Source organism: Microplitis mediator, chromosome 5 (genome assembly GCF_029852145.1).
Source record: "Microplitis mediator isolate UGA2020A chromosome 5, iyMicMedi2.1, whole genome shotgun sequence".
Taxonomy (NCBI): Eukaryota; Metazoa; Arthropoda; class Insecta; order Hymenoptera; family Braconidae; genus Microplitis; species Microplitis mediator.
In genome coordinates, this window is record NC_079973.1 from 26728359 (window position 1) to 26749612 (window position 21254).

Here is a 21254-nt window from a genome sequence, read left to right on the forward strand (position 1 = left end):
TAAATAAAGATAAAATTAATTAATTGTACGCGTAAATATTTTTACTTTTTTTTGGGTCAAAGTACTGTAGTTAATTGCGAAGAGATGAATTTTTAGTTGCAATTTAAAGTATAGAATTCAAGTAAAACTTCTTTGCACGAGTTCGGATAAAAGAAATATTCTTTACTAATGATGTCGCGTCATTAGGGAATACATGAATAGACAGAGAGCATCATTGAGTTGAATAAAAATATAGTTGAGATTTTTTTTATTAAAAAAAAAATTGAATAGATTTTTTTGAATATCGTGCAAGAATAATTTATTAAAGTGATGATTAAAATAAATATGTTTTAAATAAAATAATTGTAGGAAGTATTCGGTAATAATTATTTATAAAAGACTAGTTTGTAGGCTGGTTTTACCTGAGTACCAGTTAATAGACGGACGTATTTTTAAAAAAATAAATAATTTAAAATGTTTATTTAATTATTAATGTATTGGTGGTATTGTTCATGTCCTCTTGCATCTGAGCCCTGTCGCGGATTTTCGTACACATCAGCGTGTACTCGAGCACTCCGACCCTCACGTTCATTTCCGCTATCTCGGATTTCAATTTCGTGATGGTTTTCTTAATGTTTATAAGAGGCGCTGGTGATAATTTTTTAAAATTAATGTACGACTATAAAAGACTTTTATAAAATATTTTAAAAACTCACTTCCGTCAGTCATACTGGAGCCACGTTCGTCCATTTCTTTCTTCACTTGCTCTAGTTCATCGGTCAATTTATTTAATGTACGGGTGCGCTCCGTTACTCCGCCGCTTACGTCACGATAATGTTCTTTTATTTTTAATAACTCCTCCTGAAAAATTTTTTTTGTTAATGACAAAGAATTTTTGAGTCTTCTGCAGAGTAAATTTATAAAAATTACTTGAAGAACTCGGAATTCATTTAGAGTAGGCTCCAATTGTTTATTGAGATACATTTCCCGCATTTTTATTTTGTCCAACGTGTTACCGATGTCCGTATGTAATTTATCTAATTGATTCTTTGTACCATTCAAACCAGTTGATATGTTTGCTCTCAGCTGTTTCATCTGTTCTAGATGCGATCTCCAATCTCTGGAATCTAAAATAAAATTTTTCATATCGAAGTTTAAACTAAACGATTTAAATATTACCCACACTTTGAAATTTTTCCCAGTCCCATAATTTTATTTAGAAAAAATACTATGGCCGAAAATAGACCGATTCAATTATCGACCAACTTTCGGCCTGTCAATAAAATTTTACGGCTTCGACGTGATTTCGGTCAAATATTTTTACCCGGGATTTTATTACTTATTTCAAAATAAACTACCAGTTTTTATGGTGACTTTTAGCTGAGGAAGAACACGTTCCAGCTCAAGCTTCCACTCTTCAGCATCTGTTTGAGATTCCAATATATTGTCCGGCTTCTGTACGTCTTCCTAAATTTAAAAAAATACCCAGTATTCAAATAGACAAATATATTTTTATAAAAATTACCATTGTCTTGCCATATAGTTTAGTAATGTCATCAATGTGCAGTATGTCATCATCCTCGTCATCATAATCAGCCATCATTTCTTCCTCAACTTTTTCTAAAATCAACTCAGCCTCATCGTCTTCTATTTCTGGCTCCTGATCCGGCTCATCCGCTGGAATTTCAGCTCTAAAAATAATCAAATATTCATTTTTGTATTTAAATTTTTAAAAAACTAAATATTTAATCCCCAATTTAAAAGTATCACATACTTTTTCCATTTGAACTTCGATACTTTTATCGCCTGGTCAGCCAAATTGTCCAGCACATAAATCGCATGTTCACCAACACCCTGCTTTAATTTATTCGGGGGAAACTCAACTGCGGCTATTTCTTTGACATGATCCAAGATCAATGCTATCGTAGCATTAGGATCGTCTGATTCTTGGGGTTGTTCAAAATTTTTACCAGCTTTCCTTACCAACCAGGCAGCTAACGATGAAAATAAATAAAACTGCTCGCCAGGATTTGTCGGTATCACAAAATAATGCCTGTTTAAATAAATATAAACTTATCAATAAATATACTAAACAAAATAATTAAAATAAATAATAAATTACCTATTGATTGGTTTCATTTTTAATTCTTGAACAAATTCATTGTCATAATTTAATATTTTTAATTTTTCTATCAAATCTTCCATACGTACATTACTAATATATGACGCTGATGGTGCATCATTGTCATCAACAATTATTTTAGCTGAATCACGAAACATATTAATATTAATTATGTCTGGTATATTAATAAATTACTTGAATTTATTTAAAGAAAATAAATGTTTGACATGACATGGACTGTCATCAATTATAATTCATAACAAATTGATAACTTGGTATATAAAATGCATCATAAATCATCATTCGATCACAACAAACCTAGAAATAATAATATTTTAAATGTTGGCAATGATTTGTCTCAATTAAACAGTCGGTACAATCGTCGGCATATTCTTTGATGTTTACTGACGTTAAATAAAATAAGGGTGTAAATGTTAAGTGATGTAATTAAAAAAAAGAAATAAAAAAAATAGCATAGTAAAATAATAAAAATAGTTGTTAGTAGGAAATAATATATATAAATATTTAAAATATATGATTAATATTTGAAAGTTAAAACTTAATCGAGACTAGAATGACTTTTTTACCTGAGGCACTTCTGTTTGCAATCGCGCTTCTGGATACTGGAGCTATACTTTTTTTGCTGGTGTATTTTGTATCCTTTTTTAATTGTTAATTTATTATTCATGATTAATTAGCTATTATTAGTAATTAATTACTTTTTTTCATTGTTTGAATACGAGTTTTTTTAGGTTAATGAGTTAAAAAACTCTGGTGACTTCTAGAGTTTTTTTTATTTATTTTAAATTTTACAAAAGCGCGCGTAGTTTTGAATTTTTAAAATTGGTTTTTCTTAACAAGTTATAGGTAATTGCATTGTCTGATCTTGAGTGTGATTATTTGAATGCACGACAATGCTGTTCGAGATTAAATAAGGTATTGATTTATTATTTATTATTAATTGTTCAAATGAAGTGCGCGGTATTGATAATTCATATATTTATTGACATGATGATAAAATGTATGCATAAGAAAAGGCGGTAGGGTAAAACTGGCTTGAAAAATTTTAAAATATTAATTATTTTGAATAAAAAATTTTCAAATTCAATTATTTGAATAAAATTGTTCTTAATGTGTTTGAAATGCCTGAAATTGGACGGAAAAAAATTGTCCATTTTACCTCCACTTTCCAACTACAAGTAATTAAATTCATACTTACAAGAAATAGATTTTTACTTATAATGAGTAATAAAAAATGGTTTACGTTAATTAATATATGAATTAGAATGAGTGTGAATGTGTACAAATGAGTGCATTTTTTATAAATATTATTTTTTAAATTATTTACTCTATTTATTTACAATTTTAAATTTGTCTGATGTCTGCTACATTTAAGATACCGAAGTTAGCCGTCGTCTAATAATTTTTGGATTTTTTTTAATCAATAAATTATATAAAAAAATTGCACCTTAAGTTTTTTAAATTTTCTACACGTGCATTTTTTTAGTTTTTGTTTTTTCTTAATTGATTTGGTAAAAAAAAAAAAATCAAAAAATTACTAAGTGTCTGCTAACTTCAGGATCTTCTACATTTACCCTCATGAGTTAGAAATACAGCCGACGTTTAATCAAAACAATGAGTTACAAATACTAGTAATTAATTTTTATTTCCAGTGGATAATACCAAAGATATTCGCTCATAGTTTTTTGGATGTTTTGATGCTGATACACGGGCAGTGGTTACTTGCACTAGTAAATCTTCCAATGACCATGTGGCTGTGTTATGAATATTTTACAATACCCCGAGGTAACCTTGGTGTCTTTGATCCTACTGAAATACACAACAGAGGTCAACTAAAAAAACATAATCGAGACTGTATGATTTACCTTGGATATAATCTTATATTCTTTTTCATCTATCTTTACTGGTAAGTTACCTTCACATTAAACTTTATCCTCCCCCTGTAATTAATAATTCCTTGTCATTAATAACACTAAAATTATTTTTAATTACAGCTTGATAATAGCGCTACTGAGAGGCGATCCGATAAACAGAGAAGACGATGATAATGTTCAGTTTTAGAGTAGAGAAATTAATCAAGTTAATACTTTTTATACATTTTTCAAATTAAAACATCACCTTGTCGTCGAAATATCTAAACCACCATATTTGTACTTCATATTTTTCGTGCGTGCATCTACATAAACTAACAAAAATTTACAATTATTTAGGTAGTAAATATATTTAATTTATTCAAATGATAACTAAATGTCATGATACTGAAGTTAGCCGGCGTCTCATAATTTTTTGATTTTTTTTTTAATAATAAATTATAAAAAAAAAAAAGATTTGAAAAAATTGCACCTGTAGTTTTTTAAATTTTCTACATGTGCATTTTTTAAAAATTGATTTGCTGAAAAAAAACAACCGAAAATTACTAATTGTCTGCTAACTTCAGAATAATATAAATGTCTACAATTATAAAATTTGATTTACTAAAAATATTCATACTGATATTGAATAATATTTATATTTCTAGTCCTATTGATTAAATAATATTCATAAATATATATTTTATTTTAAATCCTCAACACGACAAGTTAATTAACTCATAGTCATAATTAATCACAACTTCCCTGGCATTAATTTTATTTATTAACTTTCTATTTAAATCCACTAATTATCATATCAATTAAATATTCAATTTTTTTAACGTCTGGTAAAATGTTAAATGCGAGTGTTACGAAGGTCAGCGAGTTTTAAATAAAGTAAAAAAAAAAACGTTATAAAGTTTAAGTTAATGTTACAGTAAAATTAGATTTCTCCAAGAAATCGATTCCCAGATAATTTAACTCGATGATGATAAGCTTTAGTTTTCTCAAGGACTTATTTAAAAGCGCGCGCGCTTCCATCATTTTTAAATAATCAATTTTTTTTTTTTAAAAACCAACCGCGCGCGCTTATCACAACACGCGCGCCTCCTACCCCTTAAATATAAGCGCGCGCATGCGCAGTCGCTTACTGCGCATGTCAAAAAATGGCGCCGGCGGTACTGTCATGCGCACTCTGCCGCGAATATCTAGTATAACTACAAATATATTTATATACATATATGTACATACATATTCATCTGCATATATATGTATATACGTATATATATACACTATCAATTTTATTTGGCTTATCCTACTTGATCCAGCGTGATATGTGAGCAGGCTCCGTGAAATTACATATTAATTGTACATATACAGTATATATGTATATATATGTCAAAGTCGAGTAGTGACAGTAGTGATTGTTGACAAAGTATATATTCTACCACACGTAGACTTGCGCACGCTGTGTATTTAATTTTTATTGGTGTTGGTATGTAATGTAGTAATGGTTGCTTGTTCACTCGAGCTATCAGGGTAAAGTAGAGTTTTGTGTGTAGGTGAGAGTATCAAGAGGAAACAGAGGAAACGGAGGAAAGAAACTGCTGGTAGTTCTGCCGCGAGTTGCCAGTGCGGGTGACAGTGAACGTCGTGTGTTCGTGTTACGAGCTGGTCAGTCGTATCAGTTTCAGTTGCCCTGAAGATCTATCAGCAGCAGTATCAGGAGCAGCATCACCATCAGTATCATAACAAATATAAACTAGTATCCAGGTGACACGTAACGTCATTTTTAAGTAATAGCTAATAAATAAACGTTAATAAAACGTATAAATATCTTGTACCCATGTACATAGATAAGGTCTAGGTCTAGGTCTAGGTCTAGTCATCGTGTCATCATGACAGTTATCGTCGAGCTTAAAAAGACAGTGGTATTGACGCAGAACTGTGGGGTTTATCGGGTGACTTTGTTGATGGTATAGAGCTTATTTAATTGTCAATGTCCTTCCGGGTTGAGGAGCTGGAGGTACTTACCTCGAAGTCGTCGTTATCGTCCCCGCAAGGGTACTGTCAACACACGATAATAATAAACGAGACAATTGACAAGGCTTTACCCTCATTGTTATTCCACGTCTTGTTGTCATACGAGCTCAAGTTATTTCGACAATTTACCACCGAGAGAAGATAAACTTGATATATTGTTCCGGGAAGTCTCCTGGAGATATTTACGTTGGTATATAAATAAATAAATATATATCAATAAGTAATAACACATCTATTAATATTTTTTAATAATGATAACAATCATGTCAGTGATCAGTTATTTTTAGTAACGCCCTAAGGTTCATTAATTACCTTTATCTACTCACGTGATTACTTACTTGGCATTTTCTATTCACTTTCCCTACTGACCAGTGTAGTTTCCTCGGTCTCCAGGTAACGTCAGTCTTCTGGCACCGAGTTGTCGTCGTTGTTAGGAAATATAACAGCAACGTGATCAGAGTAATCGGGAATAAATCGGGAGTAAATAGACAGCAAGATGATGGCCAACAATAAACAGCCCTCGATAAACGCGGTCCAGACAAAACCCGTGGAGGTTTCGCCGCAGCTGCAAGCCGGAGAGAAATTTATAAAATGGGATGAGGTATTTTTTCATTTTTATTACTACGCAAATATATACTTTTATATTTATCTTACACTCCAATGTTTACTTAACGCTGATAATTCTAATGAACTATTTACATAATTTGCTTGTTCAATATAATTATAATTATCATTTTTATTGTGTAAGAATATATTTATCTAAGCAAATACTCGATTAATGTAATTTATAATTAACTAGTAAAATTATCACTCAAATAAAAAAAATTTTTTATTCAATTGCAGGACTCCGGAGTGGGTACTCCGGTTACGCTGAAAGTTGATGAGTTTGGATTTTACTTATACTGGATCGACCAAAATAACGAAGTAGACATGCTGGACATCGCGGTGATAAGAGACACCAGGACTGGAAAATATGCAAAAGTACCGAAGGTATTTTATCCAACAATTAATATCGTTAATGTTTTTTTAATTACATAACGATAATGAGCATGAATATGGTAGACAATATTTTTATTTTATTATTAATTAACGTCCAGAGTCTCGAGTCTAGACACAACTAAGATAAAAAAAATTACAAAGCTCAGCAGAGACATAATTTAAATGCCAGCTCAGAGTTTTATCAGAGTCGTGATCGCTGCTAATGGGTAACTTACATTAAAGTTACCTGGAATCTCTATAATTATATCGTTATTGCATAGAGACGATGCCGATGACGCACATCACTGTTATGCGACATAATAATTATTGATAAAATTATAAATAGAATATATATTACCTACTTTACCCTTTATTTATTTATTTATTTAATGTACATGTATGTATATACATTTTTTATATATTTATTAATCTTACCTACTTAGACAGTAGGTCACGAGTTTAAATGAATGAGAAAAAGTAATCTTTGAGTTGTTTTACAAGTAAACTACGAGCAACATCCATTGTAATGTCTCTTATTCAGTGTCGAGTTGTCAATTTCAATACAAAACTTGTGACAATGCATTAAGATATTATTTATCAATATATATATATGCATATACTTATTTAATTGTGTAGCTCAATAGTACTTCTTGTATAGGTTTACATAATATGTTTGTTTAGAAATATATATATGTATGTATGTAATAATAAAATATAAATTTATAGGATCCAAAGTTAAAGTCACTAGTGACAATGGGGTCGCAAGACTGCCTAGAGGAAAAAACTTTGACCATCTGCTATGGATCAGACTTCGTTAATGTCCAATTTATAAACTTCTGCACGACAAAAGCGGAAATAGTGCGGCATTGGACAGATCAGTTGCTACAATTGGCGTATAATTTAACTTCACTTAATAGCAGTGTCACTGCATTTTTACAAAAAGCCCACACGAAATTAGTACTGGGCGCTGATAAATCTGGTAAAATTTCAACCAAAAAGTAAGTTGATTTTTTTTAAATTTAGTTTACATTTAAAATTATGATGGAATTTTAATTATGTAAATATTTATTTCAACAGTATAATTAAAATGTTTACGACAAATAAAGAGGACCGAAAACGCGTTGAAAAGGCACTTGATATTTCTTCTCTGCCATCTGCCAAGGTAATATATATATATTTATATACAAGTTTGTAATAATAATAATTATTGTTAATATTTATTTAAAGACTAATTGTTTTATGGCCGGGTAATTAGTCGGATTGGTTTAAAAAAAATATTATGTGTCCGTAGCATGCGTTAATTTTTTTAGTGGCACGCTGCCAAAATTACCATTAACTTTTATATTCGTGCATTAAAATTTTTGAAGGCGACCTTGGGTGCACTAAAGAGCCATATGTGTACTGATATGAGCTTGATGTCTTTTAAAATGTCGTAAATCAAGTCGATGGGACATTTATAGTTATTTAATAAAAATAGATTAATTATAAGATTGCTGAGTAAATATTATTTTTAAAATGTCTGTTTAAATTGTGATTTGAATATATAAATTTTAGTATATACATATACAAGTAATACTGGATTATCTTGGACACGCGCGATGTAGGTATTGTGTAACTTGAATTATAAGTTACAAAACATGCCTGAATACCCTTGAAAATTATCGGTGTTTATAAGCATTACGAGTAATGTCTATTACGTGATGAAAAATATTTTGTCTTTTAAATTTTTTTAAATTACGTTTACATTTTTCTTTAATGTCACTTTGTTTTTATTAAAGACCCTCGTATTGTGTTATATATTTATTTGTTTAAGTATATGTCTGAGTGTAAACTCTACACTGTAAAAAATCGGGGATTACGGATTTTATTTCGGTTGAAATTCACTCGGAGTTTGGGTACGGAGTCAATAGGGAGTTCGTGATCTAGATTTTATTCAAATCCGCATTCACTCCGATTCGGAGTTTCGATATTAAAATAAGTTCTCATTCGGAGTAAATTTTACTCCAAGAGAAATAAATAATAACACGGTCATCTACTCGGGATTTAATCTGCGTTCACTCTGAAAATTTTTTACTTAAGGAGAGATAAAATAATTGTCTAGATATTTAAAAATTTTACCAGCTACAGTGATATATTTTAAAAAATTTTCTCTACTATAATTCGTATAAGAAATAAAATTAAAAAAAAAATAAATAAAAAATTAAACCGGTGAGACTGCACAATATATTTAAGAAGTTAAATACAATTGGCATGACTCCAAATATATATGACGAATAAGTAATGAATTAATTTTATCATCTTCAATATTTTATTTTGACACGTCAGTTATAACTTTAACGAGAATTAAAATATATAAAACCAATGATGCAGACTAATATTTAAAATTATATAATAATAAATGTTATTATTATTTAATTTATCGTTTTCAGACTGACTCGGTCCCGCTGCAAAAGTTTCAATTTAAAGACTTCTACAATTTCTACAAGTCGCTAACCCAGAGGACGGACGTTGACAAAGTCTTTGATGAGATAGTCGGCGGTAACAGCAAACGCCGATTGATGTCAACATCGCAATTTGTTGATTTTCTTAATAAATCACAGCGTGATCCTCGACTCAATGAAATATTATATCCGTACGCGAACGACGCCCGAGCACGAGATATTATCAATCAATACGAACCGGATAAAAATAACGCCAGTCGAGGACAGTTGAGTTCCGATGGCTTTCTTAGGTATTTAATGAGCGAAGATAATCCAATTGTTGCTATGTCAAAGTATGAGCTCGACGACGATATGGATCAACCTCTTGCTCATTATTTTATCAATTCTAGTCACAATACTTATCTCACAGGTAATTTATATTTAATGTCTAGTCGTTAGTTTTAAAAATTACGCACTTTCTTTTAAAAATTTTACGTCAATGACATTTAATATGACGTTAATATGACTAAGTATTTTTAGTATTATTATTATTATTATTATATTTATTTTATTAACAGGCCATCAACTTACGGGAAAAAGTTCCGTGGAAATATACCGGCAGTGTTTACTCTCAGGTTGTCGCTGCGTTGAATTAGATTTCTGGAATGGAAAATTTGACGAGCCTGTAATAGTTCATGGGTAAAAAAAAAGAGAATTATCATTTAAACTTTTAAATTATTTTCGCTTAATATTTTTTCATCGGCTAGTTTATTTACTTTTTTAAATTTAGAGTACGCAGTAAAAAATATTCTGTAGAATTAAAAATTAAATTATCACATAAAAATTATAAATCAATTTTTTTTTTAATCTTTAAAAATTAAAAAATTTCGAACTCTACTGAGTTAAAAAGAAATTAGGAAGTAAAACATAAAACATATTTTTAAAATGTCAATTTGACACAATTGGTCTGTGTAAAAAAAAAATTAGCGGACCATTTCCAACTAATATAAATTTTTATTATTTTTTATTGCATATTTATTAAAGTAGACGGGTTACAAATTCTAATCAATTTAATTTAAATGCAAAAATTAAAATTTCGAATTTTTTTATACGCCCCCATAATTACCGGGGCATTCCCGTATTCGCATCACTTGTAATGCGATATAATTATCTGTATATATTTTATCAGATACACATTTGTGCCTGAAATATGCGCTCGGGATGTAATCGAGGCGATTGCTGAGAGTGCCTTCAAAACATCCGAATTTCCGGTTGTGCTCAGTTTCGAGAATCATTGCAATCCCCGTCAACAGGCTAAGATTGCTCAGTATTGTAGAGAGTATTTTGGTGATATGTTGCTTGACTCTCCCCTCGATTCGCATAAGGTATTGCTAGCTGTAGTTGCTAAAACATATTATTATTATTATTGTATAGTACTCACCTATAATTAGATTTTCAGCTAAACGCCGTAAATAATTCATCTATTTATGTGTCAAGTGTCTGTTTATTTAAATAAATTTTTTTTTATTTGTGCTGTAGCTGTTGCCAGGTCACGTGCTTCCACCGCCGTCGCTGTTGAAGCGCAAGATAATAATAAAGAATAAAAAGAAACACCGTAACCACAAGAAAGACAAGAAGCATCACCACACGGACCAGGCTGCTCAGGGTGTTCAAGTGACTGAGAGCAACGGCGTAAGTCAGCAGGTTGACGGTGAGAATGGACCCCCGCCTGACGTAGTCCCGCAAACTGAAGTTGAAGGCGAGCAGCCGATGGGCAACGGCGTGTCCCACAGTCCGGCGATGCTCCAGCAGCGACAGAGCAGCAAAGACAGCAACCAGGATGATGATGATGACGAAGATGAATCCAGCACCGAGGAAGACGAGTCGAATGTCGAAGACATAAAGCTGAGAATGGATGACAAAGTAGCAGCGACTGACAAAGTCGCATCTACTGCTAAAGAAACCGAAGCTGGTGCTGAAATATCAGCACTCGTAAATTATGTACAGCCAGTGCACTTCAATAGTTTTGAAATTGCTGAAAAAAAAAATCGTATGTATGAAATGTCTTCGTTTGATGAAAAACAAGCGACAACTTTACTTAAAGAAAGACCAGTGGAATTTGTCAACTACAACAAACATCAACTATCTCGTGTGTATCCGGCTGGAACGCGATTCGACTCGAGTAATTTTATGCCTCAAGTATTTTGGAATGCCGGCTGTCAGTTGGTAGCTTTAAATTACCAAACTCTCGATTTAGCTATGCAGCTAAACCTCGGAATCTTCGAGTATAATCAGCGTTGCGGTTATTTGCTGAAGCCAGAATTCATGAGACGTGAAGATCGTCGTCTGGATCCGTTCGCTGAGTCAACAGTCGACGGCATAATTGCAGGGACCGTTCAAATTCACGTGATATCTGGTCAGTTTTTGAGTGACAAGCGTGTGGGCACTTACGTCGAGGTTGATATGTACGGGCTGCCAGCAGACACCGTCCGCAAGAAGTTCAGAACTAAAATAGTACCAAACAACGGTATCAACCCAGTCTACGACGATGAGCCATTTGTATTTAAGAAGGTCGTATTGCCCGAGCTCGCGTCTCTCCGCATCACCGCTTACGAAGAGTCCGGGCGGTTCATTGGCCATCGAGTGCTTCCAGTGGTGGGTCTCTGTCCGGGATACCGACACGTGACTCTGAGAAATGATTGCGGTCAGCCACGTCCTCTGGCCAGTCTCTTTCTCCATGTCATTGTTAAGGACTACGTACCTGACGGATTCAATGACTTTGCCGAGGCCCTTGCCAACCCCATTAAGTATCAATGCGAGTTAGAAAAGAGAGCCAAGCAATTGGAGCGGCTGATGGACATTGATGAGGGATTGGAAGGAGAAACTGACGTAAGTATTTTCTTTATTTCCATTACATTTACTATAGATTTTTATATTTAATTGGGAGTTATTACTAACAATGTGTGTTGGTGTGTTTGTGCTTACTAACATTCTTCTAGGAGAAAGATAAAGATAAGGATAAGGATAAAGACAAAGAAAAAGATAAAGATAAAGACAAAGAAAAAGATAAAATTGTTAGTGGAACAAGTGCTGCTAAACCCGCCGTGAGTTTTGTATGTAGCTTGATATTTATTACTTCTAGTAGTAGTCTACACGGAAAGAACTTCTGTCAACTTCCGTTTATTATCAATGATAATTCCTGAAATGTAAACACTACTAAATGCGCATATGCTAGAAAAAAAATATCTCAAATGTAACTAAGTATAATCTGAGATGATACTGAGTTTAATCCAAAATTCCGGATGTATGCGGTCACCATCTAGGATGGTAACCAGTATAATCTAGCGCTGTATAATTTGATATATTACTAAGTATAATGTAGATACAACTCAGTATAATCTAGACTATACTGCGTACTATCTGAAATTTTGATTTACGTCGTATGTAACTGCGTAGAGTCCGGAATGGTAGTCAGTCCCAGTCAGTCCGTCTTTCTTGTTCTTTCCGTGTAGTTCAGTTTATTTTAATAGTTAGAATTTAATACCTCGACTTTTTTTTTTTTATTGGAAATTATTGAGGTGTAATAATGTCTTTTAAGGACGATACGGCAAAAGCTAAGAGATTACAGTCTTCCGGGGATTTATCTGGTGCACTGCCGGCGTCAGGAAGTCCACAAGGTCGAGCATCATCTGCTGGTTTGGAAGTTCCTGAAACTCCTGATACGGAAGACGGAGTTGGTTCGCCAACAGTTTCTGTTCTCGATGTTTCGTCTACTAAAAGTTCTACTGTAGTTTCAAGTAATTTTTTTATCATTATTTATTGTGGTTTTAGTAAATTGAACAGATAATACGATATTGATATTTTTGGTTTTGTTAAATTTAGTTGGAGAAAACATCGTTGCGGAGAGTTTTGAAAAACTTATGAACAACAAGCTCGTTTTGGAGAAGAGAGGAGAGTTGGACAAGAAACTTGAATCTTTGCGTCGCAAGCACGAGAAAGAACGAGCTCGCCTTCAGCCGGCGAAGAGCTCCGTCGATGGGGAGAAACATAAATCAAAATTTTATACCAACAAATTGGTCAAACGGCTTTCTACCAGAAATATGTAACTATTTTTTTTCTTAGACGTTTTAATTGGGAACTAATAGACAGTCATAATTAATTAACTTTTTTTCTAATAGATTTTCCAGTGACGTCGCTTTTAGCACCGTAAATCTAGCAGAGACGTCGGAGAATCCGGAAGAGGGAGTCGAGGGCGCAGTGGGAGGCCTCCCCAGGAGTCAAAGCGAGCGATTGCTGAACATCTACAAAGAGCAGTTGGATCAAGAAAGAGAACTTCAGGAAAAATACCACGAGATTGTGTATTCGATGGTTGAAAAAGTTATGAAAACATCTCAGACCAATCAAATGAAGACACTCAAGGTTCTTTTGGAAAGAGAAATAAGCAGCGCCATGAGAAGGCTACAAAAATTACGACACTTTGAGGTTTTTATTTTAATTTATATACAGTCGAAATTCATTAACTCGGATTCCATTATCTCGGAACTTCCCCTCAATCTTGACTCCCACTACGAGCTACGCTGTCTCCCACCCGATGCTATACATTTGTATGTTTCTGTATATGGATATATTTGCATGATACATGTGTATGTAAGAGCGCATGTGCCATAGTTAACTTTTTAAGGGAGAAAGGGCATCCGTTAACCAGGAAATCCTAAGAAATTTCCGCTCCTCCGTAGATTAACTGTCCGAGTTAATGGAGTTCGACTATAATCAATTTATAAAAGAAAAAATTATTTTAAAATGAATTATTGTGTTGATTAATAGGTGAAGCAATTAGCGAAAGTACACAAAGATAAGGCGGAGTTTGATCGCATGAAACGAGAAGTCGGCAAGACGACCATTCAAAAGGGAGTTAACGAATGCGGTCGACTGACGACTATTTATGACAGGAAGAAAACAGAGCTAGAGGCCCAGCACGAGGAAGTTCGTCTGAAGCTTGAAGAAGAGAAAACTAGAGTAATGACTTATTAATTTATAAACTTTTATTCCCGCTAAATTTTTTAAAATAAAATCCTCGCTATCAATGAAAATTAATTAGCGTTTAGTGTCGGGTAATTACGGCAATTGAGGGTGGAAATTAATTAAAAATTACTATTGTCCAGTCGAATCGCGTTATAAGTCTGCCTACAGGGCTGTAGGGGAATATAATTCTAAGAATTCCCGTACTCCCACTTCTGCTCAGCAATTGAACGCCGTAACTTACACTTCCCCTACTTTGCAAGCGTGTGAGTGTGTACATGATTATTTTCGTAGTCATAGAGGGGGAATGTCTTCCAAGAAATATAAGTCAGCGGACTTATAACGCGACTGGACTGTATTTGATAACAAAGATCGTTAATTATCCGCGGGTATTTGAAAAATTTAAGTATTTTTGTTCATTTTCTTTACTTATTTATTTATTTTTTTGTTTTTCAGGTAAAGGCGGCGTTACAAGCCGAGTTCACTAGTCGTTCCAAAAAATATGAGAGTAGTGAGCAAGCAGTAACGCCTTCAGGTAGTAAAAGTATTGCCGACACCTTGGGAAGAACACCCAACTGACTCCCCGCTCAGGATCGCGACCAGATCCACGAGCTATATCGCAATCGACCTTTTCACGTCTAGAGTATGTTAAGAGAGACAGATAAGACTTTTTAAAAATATAATACTCCGAGTACGAGTTTTAAATACGGAAATAAATAAATATCGGAGCGACCGAATGACTTTTATGACAAATGACAGGAAATACTGGACGTAAGTACACTGAGGATTAATTTACCTCAGGTATTTTGTATTGTATCTGACAAAAGACTCGCTTTGTCAACAAAGTAAACGTCTTTGCAGTTTTGTGTCTATTACGAGACAGGTATTTTAGAATATAAAAATAAATAGTACACCGTACGGTGAACGACACGTCATCGCTCTTCTCATACTCAATTTATTTTATTTTTATTTTTATTATTATCGATTTTTTTTTTCGTTTTTTTTCAACAGTATTAAAAGAGTACAGATAAATATCCATTACATATATTCAGATAATTATTATTTTTAAATTCAGTATCTCAAGGATTTAATTTAAAATTATCTGACCGTACATTATTCTAAATAAGTGTAAACTTTTTGAAACGATTGCTCTCCATCTTGTTGTTATATACATAAGAGTTATTTATTTATTTTATTCTGACGATATATTAATATATATATACATACATACATCCATACATACAAACACATATTATTAATATTATGATTCTTACAATAAACAATTGGATTTTTTAAAAAATTCAATCCACGTTTCGTAATTTTTAAATACTTGCGCAAATTTGTCTGGCCTATAAAAATAAAAGTAAAAATAAATCGGTTCATTTTTCGGCTATTGTAAAATTTGACTGAAAGTATACATATATATAATATATACATTAAAAAATTTGGAGTGAATTCAGAGAATTCTGGATTTTATTCCACTCCGGATTTTTAATCCGCGTTCACTCGCAAATTTTTTACAGTATATATATTTGAGAAGCCGTAAAATAATAAATAATATTGATAATAATAAAATAAGTCTGGTGTTGTAATAAAATAATAAATAATTTCGAGTAATTACACGAGACGTGGGTCTGATATAAATTTTTTTTCGGTTATAAATATGATAATTAATTAAAATCGTGTAAGGTTTAGCCGTAAATAAAATATCATCTCTTACATGTTTTGGACGGTGATATGATCAATTGGTTTATCGGTAACTTCGAGGAAGACAATCAAAAAAAAATTTTACACGATAAGCATTTAGCGGTAACACTTTTCCCTGTTATTTATAATCTAAATTAATGAATTAATTAAAATTAATGATAATAATTATTGTAATCGAGTCTTTATTAATTGTGAATTTATTTATAGTAATGGGTGATGTGTGGTAATTATTATTTATTTTAAAAGTTAGTCACAAGTTACCAATCGTCTACATAAATATATAACAACATGTATACCTATATATATTTATTGATATAACAATTATAAATAATAAGTGATCAATGTCTTTTAAAAGAAACATTGGATGAGGCGGTTAGATCTAGAGTGTTTTTAAATAAAATAATATATAATTATAATTTTAAATGACCCAAAGTTTTTTTAATGCCAAAAGCACTTTTTAAATAATTCATGTTTGCCGTTACGCTTATTTGTTTCTCGGCAAAATGAATAATAATATATAATATATATGTAATTATTGTACGAGACCTCAATCAAACCGCCAGTCGATGTTGCGATACGCGTTTGTGATAAATAATGGATCTCAATTAAAGCAATCGTATGATTGACAATGAAGTTTAAAATCTACGACTAAGGGGAAAGGATTTTTAATGAATGGACACTACACAGATAAAGATTTTTTGGCGCGAAAAATTTTTTTTCATTATAAATTGAAAACAAAATTTTTATTGTGGCGCGAAAAATTTTCTCAGACCAAATTCTTGTCGAGAAATTTTTTCTGGACCTAAGAAAAATTTTGTTTTCTATTTGTAAGAAAAAATATTTCTTGTGCCGAGAAATTTTTTTTTTCTGTGTAAAATTAATAATAATATTAATAATAATAATTGTAATAATAATAAAATAAACAAAGTACAATGCTTCTATTTCTCACTGAAGTTGCTACAATCGTACGAAAGTCGACTGAACTATTTGCTAATAATATTGTTAGAAAAAATAAATTAGTAATATTTAAAAAAAAAGTAGATTGATATCCGAGACGAGTTTCAATAAATTTATATCGGTGAATAAAATAATTTTAAAAAATTAATGCTCAGTTTTAAATCGAGTTTTAAATAAACTTTATCAGCTAAATGAGCTTACATACATCTGAGCAATAAACTGGACATTAAATGACGATACTGAGTAATTAAATTGTGAAACTTGTATCAATTATACCGATCCCCAAAGTCCATTTAGTCCATTATACTTATACTTAACAAATAACTGCATTTTATAGATAGTAATTGTATTAATTTAATTGTAAAAAAAAGATAAAAAATGCAGGAGAATAAGCGCGAGTTTATTATTTTAAATCGGCGACCAGTCACGTCAAAGTCGCTGTTATTTATTATCATGATTTACTTATTACTCTGTTTGAACACTTCCATATTTATGTCTTCGAATGTTTATAAATAAACGTAATAAATTATAACTCTTAAAAAATAAAAAATTGTAATAATTCCATTTAATTATTTTGTGCATTTAAAATTTTATTCAAATATTTCGCGGGTAATAAAATGTAAATTTTTGTTTGTGTTTATTAATTAAAATTAATTCATTTACTTTCTGGGTTATTTTTTTTTTTTTTGTTAATTAAAAATAATTAAAAAATGGAATTATCCAGTTCTGTTTGTAAAATAAAAAAACGCGCATTTAAAATGCAAATTTTTTTATGAGAATTCTCTCTAAGAGATTTTCCGGATGCATTATAAATACGAGTATAGATCTGAATTTTTTTTAAACTAAAAATTGTGTTCACTAATTTTTTTTTTTGAAAGTAATCTCAGTACTTGCGATTTTTCTTATACATTTTCTTCCATGCCATATACATATACATATATAAATATATTTATACAAATATGTGTATGCATATATCTATATATACACATAGAAATAAATAAATAAATAATTGTAATAATAATAGAGATAATTATATTCGTGTTGATATATTATGTGTTGTTGCTGTTGATGTTGTTAATTACAAATGTAGCGACCAGTAGCTAGACAAATTAAAAAAAAAAAAAAGAAAAAAAAATAGTAATATTTGATATCTTAATCTTATTCGTGTCATAGTCGTCTATAAATTTCCATGCGCTGACTTGCCAGACTTAAAGCGCGTTCCTTAATTATTTATAATTAATTAATTAAGTCTTCCTTGTTGATTGGAAGGAACAAAAGTAAAGCATTGTATTGTAATTTATTTATTTAATGTTTACTGTTAATTAACTTTAAATCAATTATATATTTATTAAATATTTTCTGAATGTCTACACACAAATGTCAGTAATTAATTTTTATCAATGAATTTATGATGTACATATATATATATATACATATATATTTTAATAATTTTAATTGACAAATTTGCTCCTTTACAATTCGTCTATTTTAAATGATATATATTTATAAATATATTGATGGATAAATGGATAATTGTAAGGCTTGTCAGTCGCGTAATTATGCCGCTTTTATTTTTATCTTCTCAATGTACGATTTCATAAATGTCTTTAAATATATTGTATATTGTGATGAAACAAATTTATTATTATTATTATCATAGTGATCCTGAAGTTGGTAGACAATTCATAATTTTTTGATTTTTTTTTTCAACAATTCAATTTAAAAAAAAAAAAAAAAAAAAAATGCACGTGTAGAAAATTTTAAAAACTATAGGTGCAATTTTTTTAATTATTTTTTTTTTTATAACTTGTGTTTTTAAAAAAAATTTGAAAGTTATTAGACGTCGACTAACTCCAGTGTCATTAAAATATGATTCTGAAATTAACAGACAGTAGAAGATTTTCAAATTTTTTTTTCAACAATTTAATTACAAAAAAAATGCACATGTAGAAAATTTAAAAAACTATAGGTGCAATTTTTTAAATTATTTTTTTTTTCATAATTTATGTTTTAAAAAAAAATTTGAAAATTATTAGACGTCGGCTAACTCCAGTATCAATTAAAATAAATTATTGGATGATTGTAATTTAATGATAATAATAATAATTATTATTGTTATTATGATAATAATAATTATGGAGAAATTTGTTTCATCAATGAGTGCCACTGAATGGTAATGATGATAAATTATGCTCACGTGCTTCTAAATTTAATCTCTATTGATAAGACACCAATTAATGTCTTAACTATAAGTATGTAATATTTATAATAATAATTAAGTGTAGTGCAAACGGCCTATTGACTAATCGTAGCTTATTTCGCTTAAATTGTGATTATGTGAAAAAAAATAATAAACGAGAACGTCAACGTTCTCTATATATTTTTTTTCCTCTCAATTATAATTTTGCCATAAATATAAAAATTTGTTAATTAAAACCGGTTTCAATTTCGGCTGGATATTTCGGGTAAATAAAACCAACTTTTTAATTAACAAATTTCGATAATTTAAATATACGTACAAATGTTGACAAAGTTAATAATTTTACAACGATTTCCGGTACCTGGCCGCTGTCAAAACACTCGAGTAAATTATAATATATGAGAGAGTCGAAACCGAACACTAAAATATTTATTATTATTATTTATACTTGAACTGTCACTCGATCGGGCTCGGAATAAATTTTAATTTGTTACTCAATTTATTTAATTAAATTGAGCACAAACTTTTAATCAACTGGTTATTAAAAAACAATAAAAAATGAAGGTTCTTCTTCATGACTCTATGATAGTATCAAAGCTACGAAGTCTCTTTAGCTAATTAACAATATATATAAATAATAAACTTACTCAATATGCATTAATGAGACTCGCACTTTAATCTCATCTAATTCTACCCATTAATTTATTAATTACTCATATATGAACACGTATTAGAGTGATTCGTTTGGAGCTACAATTTTTTTTTTCATTCCCACTGGAAAACATCGTCATAGACAAGGAAAATAAAATTCCCTGCAAGTTTCAGCCCTTAATTTTCAATACTTCATATTTGATTTTGAAATTTCCCATTTAAAATCCATAGGAAAGTTACGATTATTTTTTAAATTCTCTATAACTCAGCCGCATTTTAAGTTATCGGGTTGCCGTCTGCGGCATTTTGTAGAAAATTTAATACTTTTCAAAAGTCTCCTTAGTTATTTTACTCGAACTCTAATTGTTTTGTTCTCTATTGGTTCTGAAAATAATTTTTTTTAATAACAATTTTGGTTTTTACTTGTCATTAACTAAATAACGAAATTCACAGTAAAAGTGCAGATAACGATTTTTTAGGAAATTTCATTCTCTACAAAAAAGGTCCTCTTAGTTAAGTGGCTCAAGTTCTTCGTTCAAGTGATATTTTAGTAATTTTGTAAATAAAATATTTGTCAAAAATTTTTCCAAAGCTCATTAATTTGAATCCTTCTGATTATCATGAATGGATTGAATTAATGATAAGAAAATTACTTACTGTCACTCGGTCGAACTTTTCAAAAAATACTTTAATTACAAAATTAATAATACGAATCACCCTAATATGTACAACTAAAATATAAAGTATGAGTGAATTACGATTAAGAATTTTACAATTACAGCATAAACTTTTTTTTAAAGCTGATGTTTATTTACTGCGGTAATTTAAAAAAATAAATTTGTGACGTCGGTAATTTGTCATTTTTTTTTAGTCACTGACAATAATTTTTGCTGTTCAATATATATGTATATATTATTATTATTTGAAAAATGTCTTCCATTCCTTTGTTTTCAATTAAAATGACATAAAAAGTATATGCATATATTTATAAATATGTTTTTTTTTACATCTTTGTATTGATATAAAAATATATTTATAACGAGGGGATTTTTCCGATCGGATTCATTACATTGATTGAACTTTTATCTTAATTTAGATGTTTACAGTCGACGCTTTAATTATTATTGTTATTATTTATTGTTTATTATTATAATTATATTGTTACATGAAAGGACCGACAATAAGTTAAGCGTTTTACCGTTGAGCGAAGGAATTGCTTTGCTGTGCAGTTATTTTAATAAGTGTCGGTAGAAAAAAAGTAATATTACAAAGAAAAGGATAAAAAAAAGTCTATAATTCAATAAATA

At 30.5% G+C, this 21254-nt stretch overlaps 3 protein-coding genes across 6 annotated transcripts; 2 read left to right on the forward strand and 1 right to left on the reverse strand.

Moving 5' to 3' along the window:
- Positions 1 to 138: 138 nt before the first annotated feature.
- Positions 139 to 2408, reverse strand: LOC130667602 (intraflagellar transport protein 57 homolog). Its single transcript, XM_057469278.1, has 7 exons — positions 2102 to 2408; positions 1754 to 2032; positions 1505 to 1670; positions 1338 to 1446; positions 910 to 1106; positions 696 to 840; positions 139 to 627 (listed from the first exon to the last, which is right to left on the reverse strand). The coding sequence occupies exons 1-7, from the start codon at positions 2257 to 2259 to the stop codon at positions 458 to 460; spliced, it is 1224 nt and encodes a 407-aa protein (XP_057325261.1). The 5' UTR covers positions 2260 to 2408; the 3' UTR covers positions 139 to 457.
- Positions 2409 to 2507: 99 nt separating this feature from the next.
- LOC130667603 (protein cornichon homolog 4) lies at positions 2508 to 4528 on the forward strand. Its single transcript, XM_057469279.1, has 4 exons — positions 2508 to 2756; positions 2969 to 3037; positions 3775 to 4028; positions 4117 to 4528. The coding sequence occupies exons 1-4, from the start codon at positions 2676 to 2678 to the stop codon at positions 4181 to 4183; spliced, it is 471 nt and encodes a 156-aa protein (XP_057325262.1). The 5' UTR covers positions 2508 to 2675; the 3' UTR covers positions 4184 to 4528.
- A 1948-nt stretch (positions 4529 to 6476) lies between these two features.
- On the forward strand, positions 6477 to 20078 carry LOC130667592 (1-phosphatidylinositol 4,5-bisphosphate phosphodiesterase classes I and II). Of its 4 annotated transcripts, none has more exons than XM_057469258.1 (14): positions 6477 to 6616; positions 6859 to 7005; positions 7720 to 7991; positions 8071 to 8155; positions 9423 to 9843; positions 9992 to 10112; positions 10603 to 10798; positions 10953 to 12302; positions 12413 to 12526; positions 13012 to 13210; positions 13296 to 13515; positions 13592 to 13895; positions 14238 to 14429; positions 14889 to 20078. In XM_057469258.1, the coding sequence occupies exons 1-14, from the start codon at positions 6512 to 6514 to the stop codon at positions 15009 to 15011; spliced, it is 3849 nt and encodes a 1282-aa protein (XP_057325241.1). In that variant the 5' UTR covers positions 6477 to 6511; the 3' UTR covers positions 15012 to 20078. The 4 variants fall into 4 exon arrangements, with proteins under 4 accessions (XP_057325241.1, XP_057325242.1, XP_057325243.1 ...); XM_057469259.1 differs by having other exon boundaries at positions 12413 to 12517; XM_057469260.1 differs by lacking the exon at positions 12413 to 12526.
- Positions 20079 to 21254: the final 1176 nt, after the last annotated feature.